This window comes from Hyperolius riggenbachi, chromosome 7 (assembly GCF_040937935.1).
Source record: "Hyperolius riggenbachi isolate aHypRig1 chromosome 7, aHypRig1.pri, whole genome shotgun sequence".
Taxonomy (NCBI): Eukaryota; Metazoa; Chordata; class Amphibia; order Anura; family Hyperoliidae; genus Hyperolius; species Hyperolius riggenbachi.
In genome coordinates this window covers 196,470,709-196,493,207 of record NC_090652.1, presented here as the reverse complement: position 1 = coordinate 196,493,207, position 22,499 = coordinate 196,470,709, and the positions used below count along the sequence as shown (strand labels likewise).

Below are 22,499 nucleotides of genomic sequence, written 5' to 3'. Positions count from 1 at the left end.
ATTCTGTGATTTTTTTTAAAGGAAAAGCAGAGAATCCTATTCTAGACAGTTTCCATCTTGGTTACCTGTGAATGAAGCCAATCCTGACATCATTTGCTCCCTCATTCTTTTTTTCTTTTCTTGCTAATTTTGTATTTGTTACCCACCCTCCTCCCAGAGTCTTCAGACACTCCCAGTGAGGTCTATACTAGGAAGTGCAATGACTGATTTTATTAGAAGGAGGGGGAAATAAAAGGAAGAGGAGGAATATATTAAAGGATAAAAAGACCCCCAAGCATGCAACCGTTTTGCCAGCCGATAGCAATGGCAATTAAAGGGCCAGTGGTCCTAAAGTATGTGATAACTCCAAACCATAACAGCAGAAAAAGTTTTGAAAGGTTTGAATGCAGGATTAGCATCTTTATCACTTAATACACTCAGACCAGTTGCTGTTGAAATTTGATTTTTATAGTGACAATCCCGCTTTAAAGTGAAATTTCAACTTTGTTGACAAAAAGGTAATCCATTCAGTTTAGTTCCTTAAATTGCTAGGATTAATGCCATCTTTTTCCAATCCTTTGCTTTGTGTATCTATAGTCAAATGCTGAGATGTTCCACCTTCACCAAAACAAAGTCTGTTTAGAGTCTGTGAAGTCTCAGGGGGTCAGAGCTTCCATTCAGTCACTCAGTTTGTGTATGTGTGGGAAGCAAGCAACAGTTCCTGTGCAGTATAACTATTTACTCCTGCTGGGAGGTAAAAAAAAAAAACTAGGCTGTCCACTGAAAACTATTGCAACAAACAGTACAGATTTTAGTCTGGAAAACAACTTATTGGCCTCAATTCACTAAGCTTAATTCCTGTCTTTATTAACTCTTCTGAGCGGTTTTACAGTTATCACCAAGGTGATATAATTGTGATAACTGTAAAACAGCTCAGAAGAGTTATTAAAGACAGGAGTTAAAGAGAAACTCCGACCAAGAATTGAACTTTATCCCAATCAGTAGCTGATACCCACTTTTACATGAAAAATATAATGATTTTCACAAACAGACCATCAGGGGGCGCTGTATGACTGATTTTGTGCTGAAACCCCTCCCACAAGAGGCTCTGGTACCGTACGGTACTCTGGGCAAACTGCCACAATGTAACAATGACACACACAGGAAATGGCTGTTTATAGCTGTCTGTTAAAGCCAGAACAGCTACATAATCTGCCCACAGTAACAATGTCACCATGTAATACATGTCAGAATGTGAATCTGGGAGAGGAAAGATTTTACAATGAGCAAACACTGACTAAATCATGTATACATAATTATTGTAAAAATTAAGCACCTTTTTATATTAAATTATTTTCACTGGAGTTCCTCTTTAAGCTTAGTGAATTGAGGCCATTGTCAGTTCTGGAAATACAATGTAGAGTATACTAGCTCGTATATTAAGCGATTTTGGTTTAAATGTTTGCCGGTGAAGAGCTGTATAATAATTTATTATCACTGTGTGTTATTTTACATTTCACCTTGACCAGTTACATACAGATTTCAAACTATCATTTCCCAGTACAATCTTATAGGCAGATTGGGAAGTGTCCACCAGATATCTATATGCCTGACCTTGTATCATGGAGAAAAAAAGCAATTTAATATAAAAATCAAATATTGAAAAAAATAAATAATATATATATATATATATATATATATATATATATATATATATATATATATATATCTGACCATAATTATTCATACCCCTGGTAAATTTTGATTTAAAGTTATTTTTATTTAACTAGCAAGACATTTTTGACAGGAAATTACATAGGTGTCTCCCAAAAGATAATAAGATGATGTATATGAGGCATTATTGTCTGAAAAAAAACTCTTATCTTTTATTTACATTTGAGAAAAAAGTGTCCAGCCCAAAAATTATTCATACCCTTTCTCAATAATCAATAGAAAAGCCTATTACAGCAATCAAACGCTTCTTATAATTGCAGACTAGCTTTTTGCATGTCTCCACAGGTATTTTTACCCATTCATCTTTAGCAATGAGCTCCAAATCTTTCGGGTTGGAGGGTCTTCTTGCCATCACCGTGATCTTTAGCTCCCTACACAGATTCTCAATTTGAAGTCAGGACTCTGGCCGGGCCACTCCAAAACGCTGATGTTGCCGTTGAGAATCCTCATGTATTGCTTTTTTCATGGTGTTATTTACTGTGATTAGGTTCCTTGGTCCATTGGCTGAAAAACACCCCCAAAGCATTACGTTCCCACTACCATATTTGGCAGTGGGGATGGTGATCTTTGAGTTGAAGGCTTCTCCTTTTTACACCAAATGAAGGAAACTTCATTGTAAACAAACAATTACATTTTTGTTTCAATTGACCATAATACAGAAGACCAGAAGACTTCTTTGTCCAGATGAGCATTTGCAAAGACCAAGCAAGATTTTGTGTGCCTTATCTGGAGAAGTGGCATCCTCCTTGGTCTGCATCCGTGGAACCCAGCAGTGTGCAGTGTCCGTTGGATTGTCTGCCTTGAGACATGGGGCTTGATTCACAAAAGAGTGCTAACTGTTAGCACGGGCGTTTTTCTCGTGAATTTTCGCATTGTGCGCGATCGCGAATTTTCACGCGAAGCGATAATGGAATTTCCCAATGAAATCGATATCGTTTTCGCGCGAAAATTCGCGATTGCGTGCAAAAATGTTATCATTTCGCGTGAAAATTCGCGATCGCGCGCAATGTGAAAATTCGCGCTAAAACGCCTGTGCTAACAGTTAGCACTCCTTTGTGAATCAAGTCCCCAGCAGAGCCCAGATTCACCAGGATGGCCTTGGTGGTGATCCTTGGATTCTTTTTCACCTCTCTCACAAGCCTCCTGGCCAGCACAGGTGTCATTTCTGGCTTCCGACCACGTCCTCTGAGATTTCCCACAGTGTGGAACATCTTGTATTTTTTAATAATACTTTGCACTGTAGCCACTGGAACTTGAAAACATTTAGAAATTCCCTTTTCCTGACTGAGCAGCCACAATGCGCAGCCGCAGGTCCTAATTGAGCCCCTTTGACTGTCCACAAACCAACTGCAGAAAGCTGCTGTTTTTCACCTGTTGATTAAAACAGCTGTTGCCAATTAATCAGGGTAATTAGGATGCTTTGGAAGGGTAATGCAAGGTAATTGGACTATTTGGAATCGTATAGAACTTTGGATTTTCCCGTAGACTGTGACACTTTGTGAAGGGTATGAATGATTTTGGACTGCACCCTTTTTGCTAAAATGTAAATAAAAGCTGAGAAATGTTTTTTCCACAATAATGCCTCTTGTACATCCTCTTATTATCTTTTCAGAAACACCTATGTCATTTCCCGTCACAAAATTACTTGCTGGTTGAATAAAAGTAACTTTAAAGGGACACTTAAGTCTCTGTAAAAAAAATGAGTTTTACTCACCTGGTGCTTCCAGCAGCCCCCTGCAGCTGGATCGTGCCCACGCAGACTCCATCAGATGTTCCGCCGGCAGCCACTTCTGGTTTTAGTGACAGAAGCCGACAGGCCAGGAACGCGAGTGTTTCTTCGCATTCTCGGACACAACAGCGCCCTCTATGCTGCTATAGCATATATCTGATACTTCGCATTCCTGGACACAATAGCGCCCTCTATACTGCAGCTTAGAGGGCGCTATTGTGGCCGGGAACGTGAAGAATCACTCACGTTCCCTGCCTGTCGGCTCCTGTCACCAAAACAGGAAGTGGCTGCCGGCGGGCCCGGAGCATCTGATGGAGTCTGCGTGGGCACGATACAGCTGTAGGGGGCTGCTGGAAGCCCCAGGTGAGTAAAACTCATTTTTTTTTACAGAAACTTAAGTGTCCCTTTTAGTCAAAATTTGCCAGGGGTATGAATAATTATGGGCAGCACTATATATATATATATATATATATATATATATATATATATATATATATATATATATATATATATATATACACACACACATATATATATAAATATATATATATATATATATATATATATATATATATATATATATATATATATATATATATATATATAGTGGATTGTTGGCATAGAGGTTAGCACTCTTGCTTTGCAGTTGCTGGGTCCCCGGTGATCTGCGCAGAGTTTGTATGCTTTCCCAGTGTCTGCCTGGGTTTCCTCCCACATCCCAAAAACATACAGATAAGTGAATTGGCTTCCCCCTAAATTGGCCCTAGACTACGATACATACACTACACGACATATGACTATGGTAGGGATTAGATTGTGAGCCCCTCTGAGGGACAGTTAAGGGACAAGATTTACCTGTTAAAATACTCTGGTATAGAAAATAATGTATAAAAGTACAATGCCACTAGGTTAGGGTGCGGTGGTAGGCAACTATTCTACTTCAATTGCACATTGCACTTTACACTCCGGGACTGGAATGGGCTGTGTTTATTCAATATTGATTAACACTTGGGAGTTGAGCTTGCATATTTATTATTTACATTGTATTTATCATGTCACACCTATGTCCCCAGTTTTTGATGATGATATAATTGTTTTAGCTCTCCCTTTCCCCTATTTTTGTATCAATAATGGGCAATATTATTACTTTATTTGTGACTTGGTGCTGTGTTTATAAGATCTTCTTTGTCTCTTTGCATCAAAACTCCTGGAGCGTTTAGTCCAACAAAGCATGAACCATTACCTTTGCTCCCTGTTTGACCCCCTAGAATCAGGGTTTCAGCCAGCCCACTCCACTAAGACTGCCCTCATCAAGGTCATCAATGAACTCACGCTCACCAAGGCCGAAGGAAAATACACCATCCGTCTCCTCCTTGACCTCTCATCAGCATTTGACACAGGCGATCATACCCTGCTTCTCCAATCCCAGAAATCTGCGGGTATCCAAGTCTTTGCCCTAACATGGTCAACCTCCACCCCCCTTTCAGTTGGGGTCCCCCAAGGCTCTGTTCTTGGCCCCTTGCTATTCTCAATTTACACTGCCTCCATGGGCAAACTTATCTCCTCTCTGGGCTTCAACTATCACCTATATGCAGATGAAACCCAGATTTACCTCCACATTTACCGCATCACCCCCCCCCTACAATTCATCATGAACGCAACAGCCAGACGAATCTACTCCTCCCATCGCTCTGTCTCTACGGCTCCCCTATGCAAATTCATTCACTGGCTTTCAATTTGCTTCAGAATCAGCTTCAAGATCCTATGTTTGGCCTACAAATCTATACTTAAAGAGAACCAGAGACAATAAAATAGCATATTTATACATACCTGGGGCTTCCTCCAGCCCCATCCGCCTGGATCGCTCCCATGCCACCTTTCTCGGCTGCCGCTGTCTGCCGGTACCTGGTCCTGTCATTTCGGCCAGTCGAGCCAGTCGACGCACACGCAGTGCGCTCCCTTCGTACTGCGCAGGCGCATGCGTACAGAGCCGGAGGGAGCCCCTGGGCATGCGGGAAGACTGGCAGCAGTCCGGCGGCAGTGACGAGACCTGATACCGGCGATAGAGGCAGCGGAGGATGGCGGCGTGGGAGCGATCCAAGCTTATGGGGCTGGAGGAAGCCCCAGGTATGTATAACATCTTTCTTTCATTTTTAAAATACGTTCGTCTCTGGTTCCCTTTAAGTCCTGCCCAACCTACATCTCTGACCTGGTAAGCAGATACACACCTGGCCCCCCACTTCACTCCTCCAGCAACCTCCTCCTAACCACCCTGCACTTCTCACACTCCCATGCATGATTACAGAACTTCACTAGAGCTACCCCACCCCGTGGAAATCTTTCCCACTGCCCATCAGGCTTGCCCCTCCTTCAACAAGCACTCAAAACTCACCTCTTCAAGGAGGCCTACCCCACCTCAACTCTGCCCTACCTCTCTTTGCCAGGAATTTGTCAATGCACCCCTCCTTCTTTCATGTCACCACCCCCTCCCTCTAGATTGTAAGCCTTTGACAGGGCCCTCTCCCCTTGTGTATCGTACTTGATTGTACACTAGTGTTGAGTCAAAATTTGCATTTATTTCGCGTTTCCATAATTATGGCCGCAAATTTTATCGCTATGTCACGAATTCGTAATTTTGTAATTGCCATACAAACATTAATTTGGTATTCCATAAGCAAAATTTCCATTGCGTAACTTCGCGTTTCGGCGCACATTCGAGTTTAACTCAAAATTTTGTAATTTTGTGTTTTCTATACAAAGTAAGTTATTTTAATTATGAAAATGGACGTAATTTTGTTTTTAATAATAATTATATATAATAATTATTAGTCATTACTAAACTCAGGAAAGTCACTCATTGATTGCAATTACTGATTGCAATTACTGATAATGCAAAGGCCCTTGCACGTACTGTTGCTTTAAATGTATCAGGAGGCTCTACCTGCAGCCACTTCTAAGACAGGTGTTCTTTGCCAAGGTGCACTTAGCGGTCATGCATGCTGAGACACTTGATTTTGGGCTTTGCAATATCTGAAAATGCAAAGGCCCCTGAATATGCTGTCGCTTTAAATGTATCAAGAGGCTCTACCTGCAGCCACTTCTAAGACAGGTGCGCTTTGCTAAGGTGCACTTGGTGGTTATGCATGCTGAAACACTTGATTTTGGGCCTTGCAATATCTGATAATGCAAAGGTCCCTGCACATGCTTTTGCTTTAAATGTATCAGGAGGCTCTACCTGCAGCCACTTCTAAGACAGGTGCTTTGTAAAGATGCACTGGGCATTCATGCATTCTAAAACATAGTTTTGGGTTTTGCAATATCTGATAATGCAAAGGTCCCTGCATGTGTTGTCCCTTTAAATGTATCAGTAGGCTCTGGACTGGAACACAATTTCAAGAACGGCTAAATTTCCGCATTAGACAAGAAATTCCAATTCGTTTCCATTACGAAACCGATCATAAGTATGAAAAATTATCATCATTACGAAATTCCGCATGAACGCAAAATTTCACATAAATGCGCAAAATGATGAATTTTTGATTATGGACGTAATCTTAATTTCGCAAATTACATAAAAATTCGCAAAATCGTAATTAGGTCATTACGCTCATCACTATTGTAAACGCTACCCAGAATATGTGAACTTGTATTATTAGCACTACCACTCCAGTGTATTATCTGGCATTGTATTACTACCTGTATTGTGTTGTGTATCTTGTTGCCTATTACCTGTATTGTTGTATCTATTGCCTATTACCTGTATTGGGCTGTCGGTCACCCCTGTTATCATTGTCTGTAATCCTGTGCATTATACAGCTCTGCATAATATGTTGGCGCTATATAAATCCAATAAATAATTATTATTATTACAGGTTTTAAAGGACAACTGAAGTGAGAAGAATATGGAGGCTGCCATATTTATTTCCTTGTAAACAATAGTTAACTGGCAGCCCTGCTGGTCTATTTGGCTGAGGTAATGTCTGAATGCCACCAGAAACAAGCATGCAGCTAATCTTGTCAGATCTGACAATAATGTCGGGAACACCTCATCTGTAGTGTTGGGCGAACATCTAGATGTTCGGGTTCGGGCCGAACAGGCCGAACATGGCCGCGATGTTCGGGTGTTCGACCCGAACTCCGAACATAATGGAAGTCAATGGGGACCCGAACTTTTGTGCTTTGTAAAGCCTCCTTACATGCTACATACCCCAAATTTACAGGGTATGTGCACCTTGGGAGTGGGTACAAGAGGAAAAAAAAATTAGCAAAAAGAGCTTATAGTTTTTGAGAAAATCGATTTTAAAGTTTCAAAGGGAAAACTGTCTTTTAAATGCGGGAAATGTCTGTTTTCTTTGCACAGGTAACATGCTTTTTGTTGGCATGCAGTCATAAATGTAATACATATAAGAGGTTCCAGGAAAAGGGACCGGTAACGCTAACCCAGCAGCAGCACACGTGATGGAACAAGAGGAGGGTGGCGCAGGAGGAGAAGGCCACGCTTTGAGACACAACAACCCAGGCCTTGCATGAGGACAAGAAGCGTGCGGATAGCAATTTGCATTTTGTCGCCATGCAGTCATAAATGTAATACAGATGAGAGGTTCAATAAACAGGGACCGGAAACGCTAACCCATCACAGATGTTCATTGTTCATGTTACTTGGTTGGGGTCCGGGAGTGTTGCGTAGTCGTTTCCAATCCAGGATTGATTCATTTTAATTTGAGTCAGACGGTCTGCATTTTCTGTGGAGAGGCGGATACGCCGCCGATCTGTGACGATGCCTCCGGCAGCACTGAAACAGCGTTCCGACATAACGCTGGCTGCCGGGCAAGCCAGCACCTCTATTGCGTACATTGCCAGTTTGTGCCAGGTGTCTAGCTTCGATACCCAATAGTTGAAGGGTGCAGATGGATTGTTCAACACAGCTACGCCATCTGACATGTAGTCCTTGACCATCTTCTCCAGGCGATCGGTGTTGGAGGTGGATCTGCACGCTTGCTGTTCTGTGTGCTGCTGCATGGGTGTCAGAAAATTTTCCCACTCCAAGGACACTGCCGATACCATTCCCTTTTGGGCACTAGCTGCGGCTTGTGTTGTTTGCTGCCCTCCTGGTCGTCCTGGGTTTGCGGAAGTCAGTCTGTCGGCGTACAACTGGCTAGAGGAGGGGGAGGATGTCAATCTCCTCTCTAAAGTCTCCACAAGGGCCTGCTGGTATTCTTCCATTTTGACCTGTCTGGCTCTTTCTTCAAGCAGTTTTGGAACATTGTGTTTGTACCGTGGATCCAGAAGGGTATAAACCCAGTAATTGGTGTTGTCCAGAATGCGCACAATGCGTGGGTCGCGTTCAATGCAGTCCTAGGCCGAAGAGGTCATAGCCTAGGGTCACAAAACCTGTTTATTGGGCAATTTCAATGGTGGCGAGTCTGACGTACATAAATCGCAGCAATGGCCGTTAGCAACGTCTGAATCTCACGAAATGTCTCATGCAGGTAGAAGACATATTGTTAGACTTGGGCTCCAAAGATGGGTTCCCTACATCTCTGCAAACCAGAGTTACAGGGCTCCAAATTTGGTAAAATCCCCCATAGGCTTTCATTGGGCCTCCTATTTACAGTTCCAAAATCTCACATCTTTTCAAAGGGCAATTACTCAGCAGTGGCAAATTTTCTAGCATTGTAGGGACCCTTAGGGGGAACATGACTGGTGAGTTTCGGGCCCCTAGGCCGAAGAGGTCATAGCCTAGGGTCACAAAAACCTGTTTAATGGGGCTATTTCAATGGTAGTGATGGTGACGTACATAAATCGCAGCAATGGCCGTTAGCAAAGTCTGAATCTCACGAAATGTCTCATGCAGGTAGAAGACATATTGTTAGACTTGGATTCCAAAGATGGGGTCCCTACATCTCTGCAAACCAGAGTTACAGGGGTCCAAAATTGGTAAAATCCCCCATAGGATTTCATTGGCTCCCTATTTCACTTTCCAAAATCTCACATCTTTTCAAAGGGCAATGGCTCAGCAGTACCAAATTTTCTAGCATTGTAGGGACCCTTAGGGGGAACATGACTGGTGAGTTTCGGGCCCCTAGGCCGAAGAGGTCATAGCCTAGGGTCACAAAAACCTGTTTATTGGGGCTATTTCAATGGTAGTGATGGTGGCGTACATAAATCGCAGCAATGGCCGTTAGCAAAGTCTGAATCTCACGAAATGTCTCATGCAGGTAGAAGACATATTGTTAGACTTGGATTCCAAAGATGGGGTCCCTACATCTCTGCAAACCAGAGTTACAGGGGTCCAAAATTGGTAAAATCCCCCATAGGATTTCATTGGCTCCCTATTTCACTTTCCAAAATCTCACATCTTTTCAAAGGGCAATGGCTCAGCAGTACCAAATTTTCTAGCATTGTAGGGACCCTTAGGGGGAACATGACTGGTGAGTTTCGGGCCCCTAGGCCGAAGAGGTCATAGCCTAGGGTCACAAAAACCTGTTTATTTGGGCTATTTCAATGGTAGTGATGGTGGCGTACATAAATCTCAGCCATGGCCGTTAGCAACGTCTGAATCTCACGAAATGTCTCATGCAGGTAGAAGACATATTGTTAGACTTAGATTCCAAAGATGGGGTCCCTACATCTCTGCAAACCAGAGTTACAGGGGTCCAAAATTGGTAAAATCCCCCATAGGCTTTCATTGGGCCTCCTATTTACCGTTCCAAAATCTCACACCATTTCAAAGGGCAATGGCTCAGCAGTGGCACAACTCACCAGTCATGATCCCCCTAAGGGTCTCTACAATGCTAGAAAATTTGGTACTGCTGAGCCATTGCCCTTTGAAAAGATGTGAGATTTTGGAAAGTGAAATAGGGAGCCAATGAAATCCTATGGGGGATTTTACCAATTTTGGACCCCTGTAACTCTGGTTTGCAGAGATGTAGGGACCCCATCTTTGGAATCCAAGTCTAACAATATGTCTTCTACCTGCATGAGACATTTCGTGAGATTCAGACTTTGCTAACGGCCATTGCTGCGATTTATGTACGTCACCATCACTACCATTGAAATAGCCCCAATAAACAGGTTTTTGTGACCCTAGGCTATGACCTCTTCGGCCTAGGGGCCCGAAACTCACCAGTCATGTTCCCCCTAAGGGTCCCTACAATGCTAGAAAATTTGGTACTGCTGAGCCATTACCCTTTGAAAAGATGTGAGATTTTGGAAAGTGAAATAGGGAGCCAATGAAATCCTATGGGGGATTTTACCAATTTTGGACCCCTGTAACTCTGGTTTGCAGAGATGTAGGGACCCCATCTTTGGAATCCAAGTCTAACAATATGTCTTCTACCTGCATGAGACATTTCGTGAGATTCAGACTTTGCTAACGGCCATTGCTGCGATTTATGTACGCCACCATCACTACCATTGAAATAGCCCCAATAAACAGGTTTTTGTGACCCTAGGCTATGACCTCTTCGGCCTAGGGGCCCGAAACTCACCAGTCATGTTCCCCCTAAGGGTCCCTACAATGCTAGAAAATTTGGTACTGCTGAGCCATTGCCCTTTGAAAAGATGTGAGATTTTGGAAAGTGAAATAGGGAGCCAATGAAATCCTATGGGGGATTTTACCAATTTTGGACCCCTGTAACTCTGGTTTGCAGAGATGTAGGGACCCCATCTTTGGAATCCAAGTCTAACAATATGTCTTCTACCTGCATGAGACATTTCGTGAGATTCAGACTTTGCTAACGGCCATTGCTGCGATTTATGTACGCCACCATCACTACCATTGAAATAGCCCCAATAAACAGGTTTTTGTGACCCTAGGCTATGACCTCTTCGGCCTAGGGGCCCGAAACTCACCAGTCATGTTCCCCCTAAGGGTCCCTACAATGCTAGAAAATTTGGTACTGCTGAGCCATTGCCCTTTGAAAAGATGTGAGATTTTGGAAAGTGAAATAGGGAGCCAATGAAATCCTATGGGGGATTTTACCAATTTTGGACCCCTGTAACTCTGGTTTGCAGAGATGTAGGGACCCCATCTTTGGAATCCAAGTCTAACAATATGTCTTCTACCTGCATGAGACATTTCGTGAGATTCAGACTTTGCTAACGGCCATTGCTGCGATTTATGTACGTCACCATCACTACCATTGAAATAGCCCCAATAAACAGGTTTTTGTGACCCTAGGCTATGACCTCTTCGGCCTAGGGGCCCGAAACTCACCAGTCATGTTCCCCCTAAGGGTCCCTACAATGCTAGAAAATTTGGTACTGCTGAGCCATTACCCTTTGAAAAGATGTGAGATTTTGGAAAGTGAAATAGGGAGCCAATGAAATCCTATGGGGGATTTTACCAATTTTGGACCCCTGTAACTCTGGTTTGCAGAGATGTAGGGACCCCATATTTGGAATCCAAGTCTAACAATATGTCTTCTACCTGCATGAGACATTTCGTGAGATTCAGACTTTGCTAACGGCCATTGCTGCGATTTATGTACGCCACCATCACTACCATTGAAATAGCCCCAATAAACAGGTTTTTGTGACCCTAGGCTATGACCTCTTCGGCCTAGGGGCCCGAAACTCACCAGTCATGTTCCCCCTAAGGGTCCCTACAATGCTAGAAAATTTGGTACTGCTGAGCCATTGCCCTTTGAAAAGATGTGAGATTTTGGAAAGTGAAATAGGGAGCCAATGAAATCCTATGGGGGATTTTACCAATTTTGGACCCCTGTAACTCTGGTTTGCAGAGATGTAGGGACCCCATCTTTGGAATCCAAGTCTAACAATATGTCTTCTACCTGCATGAGACATTTCGTGAGATTCAGACTTTGCTAACGGCCATTGCTGCGATTTATGTACGTCACCATCACTACCATTGAAATAGCCCCAATAAACAGGTTTTTGTGACCCTAGGCTATGACCTCTTCGGCCTAGGGGCCCGAAACTCACCAGTCATGTTCCCCCTAAGGGTCCCTACAATGCTAGAAAATTTGGTACTGCTGAGCCATTGCCCTTTGAAAAGATGTGAGATTTTGGAAAGTGAAATAGGGAGCCAATGAAATCCTACGGGGGATTTTACCAATTTTGGACCCCTGTAACTCTGGTTTGCAGAGATGTAGGGACCCCATCTTTGGAATCCAAGTCTAACAATATGTCTTCTACCTGCATGAGACATTTCGTGAGATTCAGACTTTGCTAACGGCCATTGCTGCGATTTATGTACGCCACCATCACTACCATTGAAATAGCCCCAATAAACAGGTTTTTGTGACCCTAGGCTATGACCTCTTCGGCCTAGGGGCCCGAAACTCACCAGTCATGTTCCCCCTAAGAGTCCCTACAATGCTAGAAAATTTGGTACTGCTGAGCCATTGCCCTTTGAAAAGATGTGAGATTTTGGAAAGTGAAATAGGGAGCCAATGAAATCCTATGGGGGATTTTACCAATTTTGGACCCCTGTAACTCTGGTTTGCAGAGATGTAGGGACCCCATCTTTGGAATCCAAGTCTAACAATATGTCTTCTACCTGCATGAGACATTTCGTGAGATTCAGACTTTGCTAACGGCCATTGCTGCGATTTATGTACGTCACCATCACTACCATTGAAATAGCCCCAATAAACAGGTTTTTGTGACCCTAGGCTATGACCTCTTCGGCCTAGGGGCCCGAAACTCACCAGTCATGTTCCCCCCAAGGGTCCCTACAATGCTAGAAAATTTGGTACTGCTGAGCCATTGCCCTTTGAAAAGATGTGAGATTTTGGAAAGTGAAATAGGGAGCCAATGAAATCCTATGGGGGATTTTACCAATTTTGGACCCCTGTAACTCTGGTTTGCAGAGATGTAGGGACCCCATCTTTGGAATCCAAGTCTAACAATATGTCTTCTACCTGCATGAGACATTTCGTGAGATTCAGACTTTGCTAACGGCCATTGCTGCGATTTATGTACGTCAGACTCGCCACCATTGAAATTGCCCAATAAACAGGTTTTGTGACCCTAGGCTATGACCTCTTCGGCCTAGGACTGCATTGAACGCGACCCACGCCTTGTGCGCATTCTGGACAACACCAATTACTGGGTTTATACCCTTCTGGATCCACGGTACAAACACAATGTTCCAAAACTGCTTGAAGAAAGAGCCAGACAGGTCAAAATGGAAGAATACCAGCAGGCCCTTGTGGAGACTTTAGAGAGGAGATTGACATCCTCCCCTTCCTCTAGCCAGTTGTACGCCGACAGACTGACTTCCGCAAACCCAGGACGGCCAGGAGGGCAGCAAACAACACAAGCCGCAGCTAGTGCCCAAAAGGGAATGGTATCGGCAGTGTCCTTGGAGTGGGAAAATTTTCTGACACCCATGCAGCAGCACACAGAACAGCAAGCGTGCAGATCCACCTCCAACACCGATCGCCTGGAGAAGATGGTCAAGGACTACATGTCAGATGGAGTAGCTGTGTTGAACAATCCATCTGCACCCTTCAACTATTGGGTATCGAAGCTAGACACCTGGCACAAACTGGCAATGTACGCAATAGAGGTGCTGCCTTGCCCGGCAGCCAGCGTTATGTCGGAACGCTGTTTCAGTGCTGCCGGAGGCATCGTCACAGATCGGCGGCGTATCCGCCTCTCCACAGAAAATGCAGACCGTCTGACTCAAATTAAAATGAATCAATCCTGGATTGGAAACGACTACGCAACACTCCCGGACCCCAACCAAGTAACATGAACAATGAACATCTGTGATGGGTTAGCGTTTCCGGTCCCTGTTTATTGAACCTCTCATCTGTATTACATTTATGACTGCATGGCGACAAAATGCAAATTGCTATCCGCACGCTTCTTGTCCTCATGCAAGGCCTGGGTTGTTGTGTCTCAAAGCGTGGCCTTCTCCTCCTGCGCCACCCTCCTCTTGTTCCATCACGTGTGCTGCTGCTGGGTTAGCGTTACCGGTCCCTTTTCCTGGAACCTCTTATATGTATTACATTTATGACTGCATGCCGACAAAAAGCATGTTACCTGTGCAAAGAAAACAGACATTTCCCGCATTTAAAAGACAGTTTTCCCTTTGAAACTTTAAAAACGATTTTCTCAAAAACTATAAGCTCTTTTTGCTAAAAAAAATTTTCCTCTTGTACCCACTCCCAAGGTGCACATACCCTGTAAATTTGGGGTATGTAGCATGTAAGGAGGCTTTACTAAGCACGAAAGTTCGGGTCCCCATTGACTTCCATTATGTTCGGAGTTCGGCCATGTTCGGCCCGAACCCGAACATCTAGATGTTCGCCCAACACTACACGTGACCCGTTCGGCCAATCACAGCGCTAGCCGAACGTTCGGGTAACGTTCGGCCATGCGCTCTTAGTTCGGCCATATGGCCGAACAGTTTGGCCGAACACCATCAGGTGTTCGGCCGAACCCGAACATCACCCGAACAGGGTGATGTTCTGCAGAACCCGAACAGTGGCGAACACTGTTAGCCCAACACTACTCATCTGCTGCAAGCTGGTTCAGGGTCTACTGCTAAAAGTGATAGAGGCAGAGGATCAGCAGGATAGCCAGGCAACTGGTATTGTTTCAAGGAAATAAATATAGCAGGGGCCATATTCCTCTCACTTCTTTTAAATCATGTATAAAGTAATTTGTTAAAAAAAAAATGTATTTTTATATAAGTTATATTCAGTAAAGTTCCTCTATACCAGAGTACAACATGTTAAAGGACAGGTGCAAGGAAAAATAGAAAACAGGATCTACTTGCCTGGGCTTCCTCCAGCGCCTGGCAGCCGATATGTGCCTTGCTGCAGCTCCGGTGTCCTGGGATCCCCTCCGTTTCAGATGCCGTCCTCGGCAGGTCGGCATCTACTGCACCTACGCAGGCACGCAGCCGCACCGCTTGCAATCGTGCTCACGTGGTCTGGAGCCTTCTGAGCAGGCGCAGTACTTCTGAGCTTGCGAAGAGCTCTCCAGGCCACCTAAGCGCGATCACAAGCAGCGCGAGTGGCGCGGCCGCACGCTCCCGCAGGTGCAGTAGATGCCGACCTGGCGAGGTCGGCATCTAAAATGAAGGGAATCCCAGGACACCGGAGCTGCGGCAAGGGACATATCGGCTGCCAGCGGCTTGAGGAAGCCCCAGGTAAGTAGATTCTGTTTTTTATTTTTCCTTGCACCTGTCCTGAACAAGCATGCAGATCAGATGTTTCTGGAAAAATCTGGCAAAATTAGCTACATGCTTGCTTTAGCTGAGTGATTCAGACACTGATACAAGAAATATCAGCAGGATGCCAGGCAACTGGTATTGTATAAATTCAATATAGCAGCCTCCATATAACTCTCAATGTAGTTGTCCTTTAAAGTAGATGTGGTGGGAGGGGTCAGTATAAAAAGGGATAACTGTGCAATTAAATTGTTGTCAATTAGCGTTATCAATTTTGTCTGTAAAGTATTTGGCAAAAACACCTGTTTATAAGCAGGATAAATAAGGAGGACAGAGTAGGGAGATTGGGATTATGGGACTAAATGGAAAATAGGGAAGAGAAAAGGTTAGTTTGGCTCAAGGCAAAGCACCACAACAACCTTTTATGCATATGTATTTTTTATACACCTTTGCACTTTCTATTCAGCGTTTCAGACTGATTGGTGTACATTAATTCCCTTCTATTTATTGCAGCTACTGTGATTTCAGTAACCCTTTCAATGCTAGAGGAACAGAGATATGTGAAAACCTGTCACTAATGCTTTATCTTATGTGTGAGTAAACTGAAAAAATAAAACTATGGATCTCTATCTTTCAGAAAACTGAAAAGCTGATCTAGGAAAAGCAGACTTGCTACGTGCTAGTGATGTTTAGGATTTAAAATTGTAAGATTGTTTTGAGGGGCCGCAGGTGGCAGACATTGTGTAGCATTTACACTTGTGTTCCATTAATTGCTGACATATACTTCTCTCTCCCTCTCTCTCCCTCCCCCTCATGCCTCCAGGGATAACAGCCGAGATGCAGGCTCAGACTGGTACCCAGCAGAAACACCAACCAGCCTGTTAGCTAGCCAATTAGCTGTCAGTATGTAGAACGAACAAGGGAAGAGATGCAGTAGTCTAGCAACAAGGCAGCTGAAAAGAAACAGCTGAGTAGCAAGCTGAGGCTGGAACCTAGGTTTTAACAGAACAGCCAATTAGCACACTGCATTTACTGCTGATGTGGTTCCTTAGCAACGGACATCATTGAGCCTCTGTTTCTTCCCTCCACCTTTCTCTCTCTGCTCCCCCCCCCCCCCAACACTTTCTCAGTAACATCTTTCCCTAGTATTGTGTATATTCCTAAATATATTTCCTTTAGCTCCTTATGTACTAGTATTCCAGGTCCCTGGAGATCAAAGGAAACGTAAGCATGTATTTTAACCCTATCATTTCACAATGATTAGAGTAAGATACGGAGAAAACCTAATTAAGATAAACAATTATCTGTTCAAAAACTCTGACACCTTCATGGAGAAATTGCTCAAGTGACTAATAAAAAACGTAGTGTTTTCAAACACATGTGATTGTATTTACTTTAACTGTCATACATGTATAACAAGGAACTGGGCACACTGTGAAAGTAATTATCTTTATCAGCAAGTTTCTCTGACATGTCTCAATGCCCCTGTAATATACTTGGTAGTTGTTACTGCTAAAATTATCTTGAAATTTTAACTTCTTGTCACAATGTAAGTGCCTCCTCAGAACATGCAGTTCAATTCATACCAATCAAAAAAAAAACAACAAAAAAAAAAAACCCAGAAGAGCACATCCGAACACATAGAGCTTTTTGTCTGCAATAAACACTCACTGTGCACATTTTTAGGACTGGCAATTTTTAACTTCTTGTTTTCACAAAAAACATATACTGATGTCATAGATAAAAATAGCCAAGTATGAAATTGCTCCTTTGCAATACAAGTCCATGCATGAACAAAAGCAGCTAAATATATACTTTTGAGATGAGCAAAGTCCTCAAAATCTACTAAGGAGCATTGTACACTGCTAATTACACATACACACAAGTACACACAAGGTAAACTGTACGACAAGGTAAACTGTACGACAAGGTAAACTGTACTATGTGGCTGGGTGCACTTTGCACAGTGTTCCAATTTAACTGAAAGGTTTTTGTCTCTTTTGATGCAACACAATGATTTGATCTCTCAGACCTAGAAGGTCAAGCACATCAGATGGAGGAAGTGGGGTGTACCTGTAAAGCTATGTACACACATTCGATAATTGTTGACCATCGGGGATTGAGTAAAGATCCCTTGGGTGACAATTAAATGAATGATGCTGTATAGACACATCCTTAGCCTTGTGGTTAGTGATTAGTAATGGACGAACATGTTTGACAGCAGACAATTTCTGGTGAACAGCGTTTACCACAGATTTTCATGTCATTGAGGTCAGTTAATAGCAAATACATGCTAGAATCACCAAATTTGCAAACTATGTTAGGGAGAACAGTGGGAATAAGTGCTCTGTGACACCCATCCCACCACTGAACTGCCAATCATTAACTCATGCTCAGCAAGCCACAGAGCATCTTTAACATTTCCTCCAGCAACCTCTACTAGTTTTTAACAGACCAATGGGAATACTCCTGTATATCTGCCTGATGTGGTATCTCTTCTCATTGGCTGCTGGGCCTTTCTTGGTATTCTAGGAGCAAACAATTCAGTAAGATGCCCATTCTACTCTTCTCGTTCAAAATTTAGCACCATACTGACCCCTAACTATGCCCGTGCATATTTAGCAAGAAACCAACTGCATGGCGATTCACTGGGCCTTTCTTGCGGAAATCTCTGGTAAGTGAGAAAAGCCTGATTCACATGAGATTGAACTCCGCATTCTCACACATTCATCCCTAATTATAATGTCTTGTGATCACACATCTTCCATTTAGACATATTACACTGTCTTTCCATAATAACAACTGCAAGAACCAAGAGGTTCCAAGACACAAGATATAAGGTCATCACAGAATCACAAACATATCTGCTGAACAAAAAGTTATAGATACAGTTTAACAGAACATCTTGCTTAATGAAACTAAAACATTTTTCATTTTTTTTTCGATTAGATAATCAGTTTGATTATTCCGTTAGATCGAATGTAAAGATTTTTCCAGCATGTCCGATCTGATTTTTCTCGAAAAAACGGGATAATCGTTCAAATTTCTTGATCGAAAAAAAATAATATTTTCAACTTTCATTCAATTCGATCATTTAGATCGAATAAATGGGATAATGGTACATTTTTATTGTACCATGTATGGCCACCATAAAATGCACCTTTGCTGTTTTACCGAGGCATAACCTTTTTATGAAGATGCAAATTATTATGAGAAAAACATTGATACAAATGCTATGAAGAAAGCAGTGCACATACCTGTATGCGTCCTCTGGTGGGCCTTTAAATGTGAACTCTTTGTGTAGACTTTTCTGCATCCATTAAATTGACATCGATGAACTCTTTTTTTATTTTCAGGTGAGGCTTCTCCTGCATTCCCTGACTGTTCATTGTCACTCAGTCCACATTTTGATGTAATGGCAGCTAATGAAGATTCTGGAGACTTCCCAGAACTAACAGAGGACTTTCTTGCAACCAGTTTTAACGTCACGGTTCCATCCAATGCAGTAAGGGATTGTGAGGTTTTAACAAGGTGTCGGCTGAGTTCTGGGGAAGATGGTGGTGTTAGGGACGTTACTGCATTAAGCTGTGCTTGGTTTACAGACGTATAACACTCTGTGGAGGAGCTTCCAGACTGTAGACTGACACAAGTTTCAGACAGAAGTTTGTCTTGTGATAGTAAAATATCCATACTAGGGCGCTTTTCATAAGTGCTGATATCCACAGGGATTACAATAGGATCAAGTTTACGAGCGCAACCTTCAGTACCTTGAGGAATTGAGCTGCTCAAAAAACAGTCTAAATCCTCCCCAAAAGCTTCTGATATCTTCTTTGGTTCAGTCTGTAAATACCGTTCCAGCTCCAGACAGGTCTATAGAACAATCAAAAGAGGACTTCAGTAACAAAGCAACTTTTAAAAAGAACACTAAATTGCATAATATTGGCTAAGCTTATTTAATAAAGTAGCAAAATATTGTGAATATATATTGAATATATATATATATATATACTGTATCCAATTTAGTTATCTATATTTATTAATTCTTATGCCATATGGACAAGAACCAGCACTGTGGTCTGTAAAAAGAACCTGTACATTGCATCTTGACATCAATATGTGAAATGACTACATTAGTCTTCAACTAGATGTTACTAAATTTTACTATTTGAGAAACTGACGTGGGGAAAAACATTTCGATTTTAGCAATATACTGATAAAAAAATTGCTAACATCTGTAAAGTATGTGTTCCCTGCTAGATTGAAATTAAATAGGGAGCTAAAGAGAGCAGTGGCCATTTACAGCATAATCACAAAGTTACCTTGATCTTGTGTGTTTCTACAATGCGTCTGCATACCATATTCATAATGTGCTACCTCTGTCTAGAGGTCAGTTTCCTAGGAGAAAGCCAATTAAAATACCAGTACGTTTTTTTTTTTGTACTTGGGAGGAAACCAGAGTGCCCTGAGAAAAGCCACAGAATCAATGGGAGAACAAGCAAACTCCATTCAGTTAGTGTCCAGGATGGATTGAATTGAATCTAGAAGATAGTGGTAATCAGTACACCACTGTGACATCCAAACATCTCCAATGAGTCTCTTAATGATGCATTTTAGTCAGAGCCGGATCATCCACAAGGCAAACCTAGACAGTTGCCTAGGGCTTGGAGAGGGTCTAGGGGCCTTGGGATGCTAGCCCCTACCAAATCTTATTTAACAAAATCATCAGTGGTGGACAAAAGCTGAAATCTTGCCTAGGGTCCCAGTTCATCTTAATCCTTTTCTGATTTTAGTACCACAAAACAGAGGAGGTTATGTTAGGGTGCAGCGTAACATACAGCATCATCCCATTTAGGTGGACCAGAGGGAGGAGTCTCTTACAGGCTTATTTTCTATTTAAGATGGCACTAGGTGAATGAATTGGACTCTCCACTTGGGAGCAAGTATGTAAATTAAGGTTGTAAGAATATTTAATCTGCATACTTGTTCCAGGTAGGTGATTCCGAAAGTATTTTAGCCAAATGATCACTTTTAAAGGGAAACCGAGGTGACAGGGATATGGAAGCTGTCATATTTATTTCCTTTTAACAATGCCAGTTGCCTGTCAACCCTGTTGATCTTCTAGCATAAGTACTGTCTGAGTCAAAATATTCGAACAAGCATATGGCTCATCCAGTAAAACCTACGTCAGCTGAGTCACAGTACCTGATCTACTGCATGCTTGTTCAGGGGTCTATTTCTAAAAGTATTAGAGGCAGAGGATTGGGAGGATTGCCAGGCAATTGGTATTGTTTAAAAGGAAATAAACATGGCAGCCACCATATCCCTATCACCCCGGGTTCCCTTTAAAGCCAGGCTAGCTTTTTAGAAAAAGGTCGAAATACCAGTTTCAATACTTAATAATTTTATCCTAAAGCTGCACAAAACATATTAAATAAAGCACCATTTAACTTTTTGGCAGTTTTCTGCACTTCTGATCATTGTACAAAGAGCTTGAGCTGTAAGATTCCCTTAATCCCTGACAGCAAACATCTCTACACAGTATACAGTATAAAAAGTATCGTTGTATATAAATTGGCTTGTACTTCATTTTCTCTTTAAAAATCAAAATACTTCTGCCTAAAATTCTGCTTTGATGAATAGAAAGCAATCTTGTCCCAGGTACCTGTGCAAGTATACCATCCAACATGTTTCATAGCATTTAGAATTCTCTTACAATTCTTTCTCTCCAGCTCCAAGATGTTAAGGGCTCATTACATCTGTTTGCAGGCACAAAATAAATGGTATAACAAAAATTCAGGAAGGCATTCCAGGAATATCTGAAAGGCTGCGATAACATTCATTCTCTTCCCATTTCTTTTTACTAGCCTGCAACAACTTCTCAGTGGAATTCAGAAAACCGTTCCATGAATATCAATTTATCTAAAGACACTTTCTAAATACACTGTATAAAAAAAAAGCGCATTTTACTTTCACTGACAAAGGGAGCTGGATTAAGGGTTCACATGAAGTTATACTGTGGGAAATTAACATGTTATTAACTTTAGGTAATGGTTAGCAGACTGACAATAACCACTTTTACAGAACATAAAGGATGCCTAGAGACAATGGAAAATGTGGATATAGTTCCACTGATTGAAAGTGCATTACAAAATAAGCTATTTTATGTTTATTAAAATGGTTGCCAAAGGCTAGCATGATGGAGATTTAGAAACTGACGCGGTGAGTAGTGAAATTTTAAAGAATTGTCATCACATTTTTTTAAAGAGATTTATGCTAAAAAGTGTCAAATTAAAGATTATGAGAGCAGTACAATGCTGATTTTTTTTAAAGTGCAAAAGCTCTAAATCATATCATTAAGAGGGAAGTGTAGTAACAGCATAATAATGGTTTTGGTATAAAAGTGCATGTATAATTTTTTTGTTATACTACATGTAGAATAACACAACTCTGAATCTGAATTTCACCCATGATCTAAAGTATGACAAAAGAGGATAGAAAAAAAAAAGGCATATCAGGGGGTGTATGAACAGTCAACTCATTAGTTGCATGGATCATTCCTGCACTTTAGTAACTATTATCTATATTTTTCATGAAACAGGCCTGCACTCAACAGCTCTATAAGACAATCACCATGTTGATTTCGGATTATGCAAGCAAGATATTGGGCAGAGCTTACTCTCATACCTTAACTGCAGTGAACGTGTTCCTACATGAGTCCCTGTTATCCAATGAAGGTAAAAAATTAGCTATTTTCCCTATACCTCTATGAATTGGGTGGTCAGTTAGCATCCACTTCTAATTCTAGGGTTCTTTGCATTCATTTGTGGGCCTGCAACTAAATTAATTAACTTGCTACAGGTAGTAGAAAATAAAATAATCTAGGCCTCAAAGTTCCATGTCAGGCAT

At 42.1% G+C, this 22,499-nt stretch overlaps 1 protein-coding gene across 2 annotated transcripts in view; it reads right to left on the bottom strand.

The window, feature by feature from the left end:
- KLF7 (KLF transcription factor 7) overlaps positions 1-22,499 on the bottom strand; it is a 284,623-nt gene that overhangs the window by 100,856 nt on the left and 161,268 nt on the right. For both annotated transcript variants that reach the window (XM_068244976.1, XM_068244975.1), the window contains exon 2: positions 18,851-19,463. In XM_068244976.1, coding sequence (XP_068101077.1) covers positions 18,851-19,463 — 613 coding nt within the window. The remainder of the gene's footprint in view (positions 1-18,850; positions 19,464-22,499) is intronic.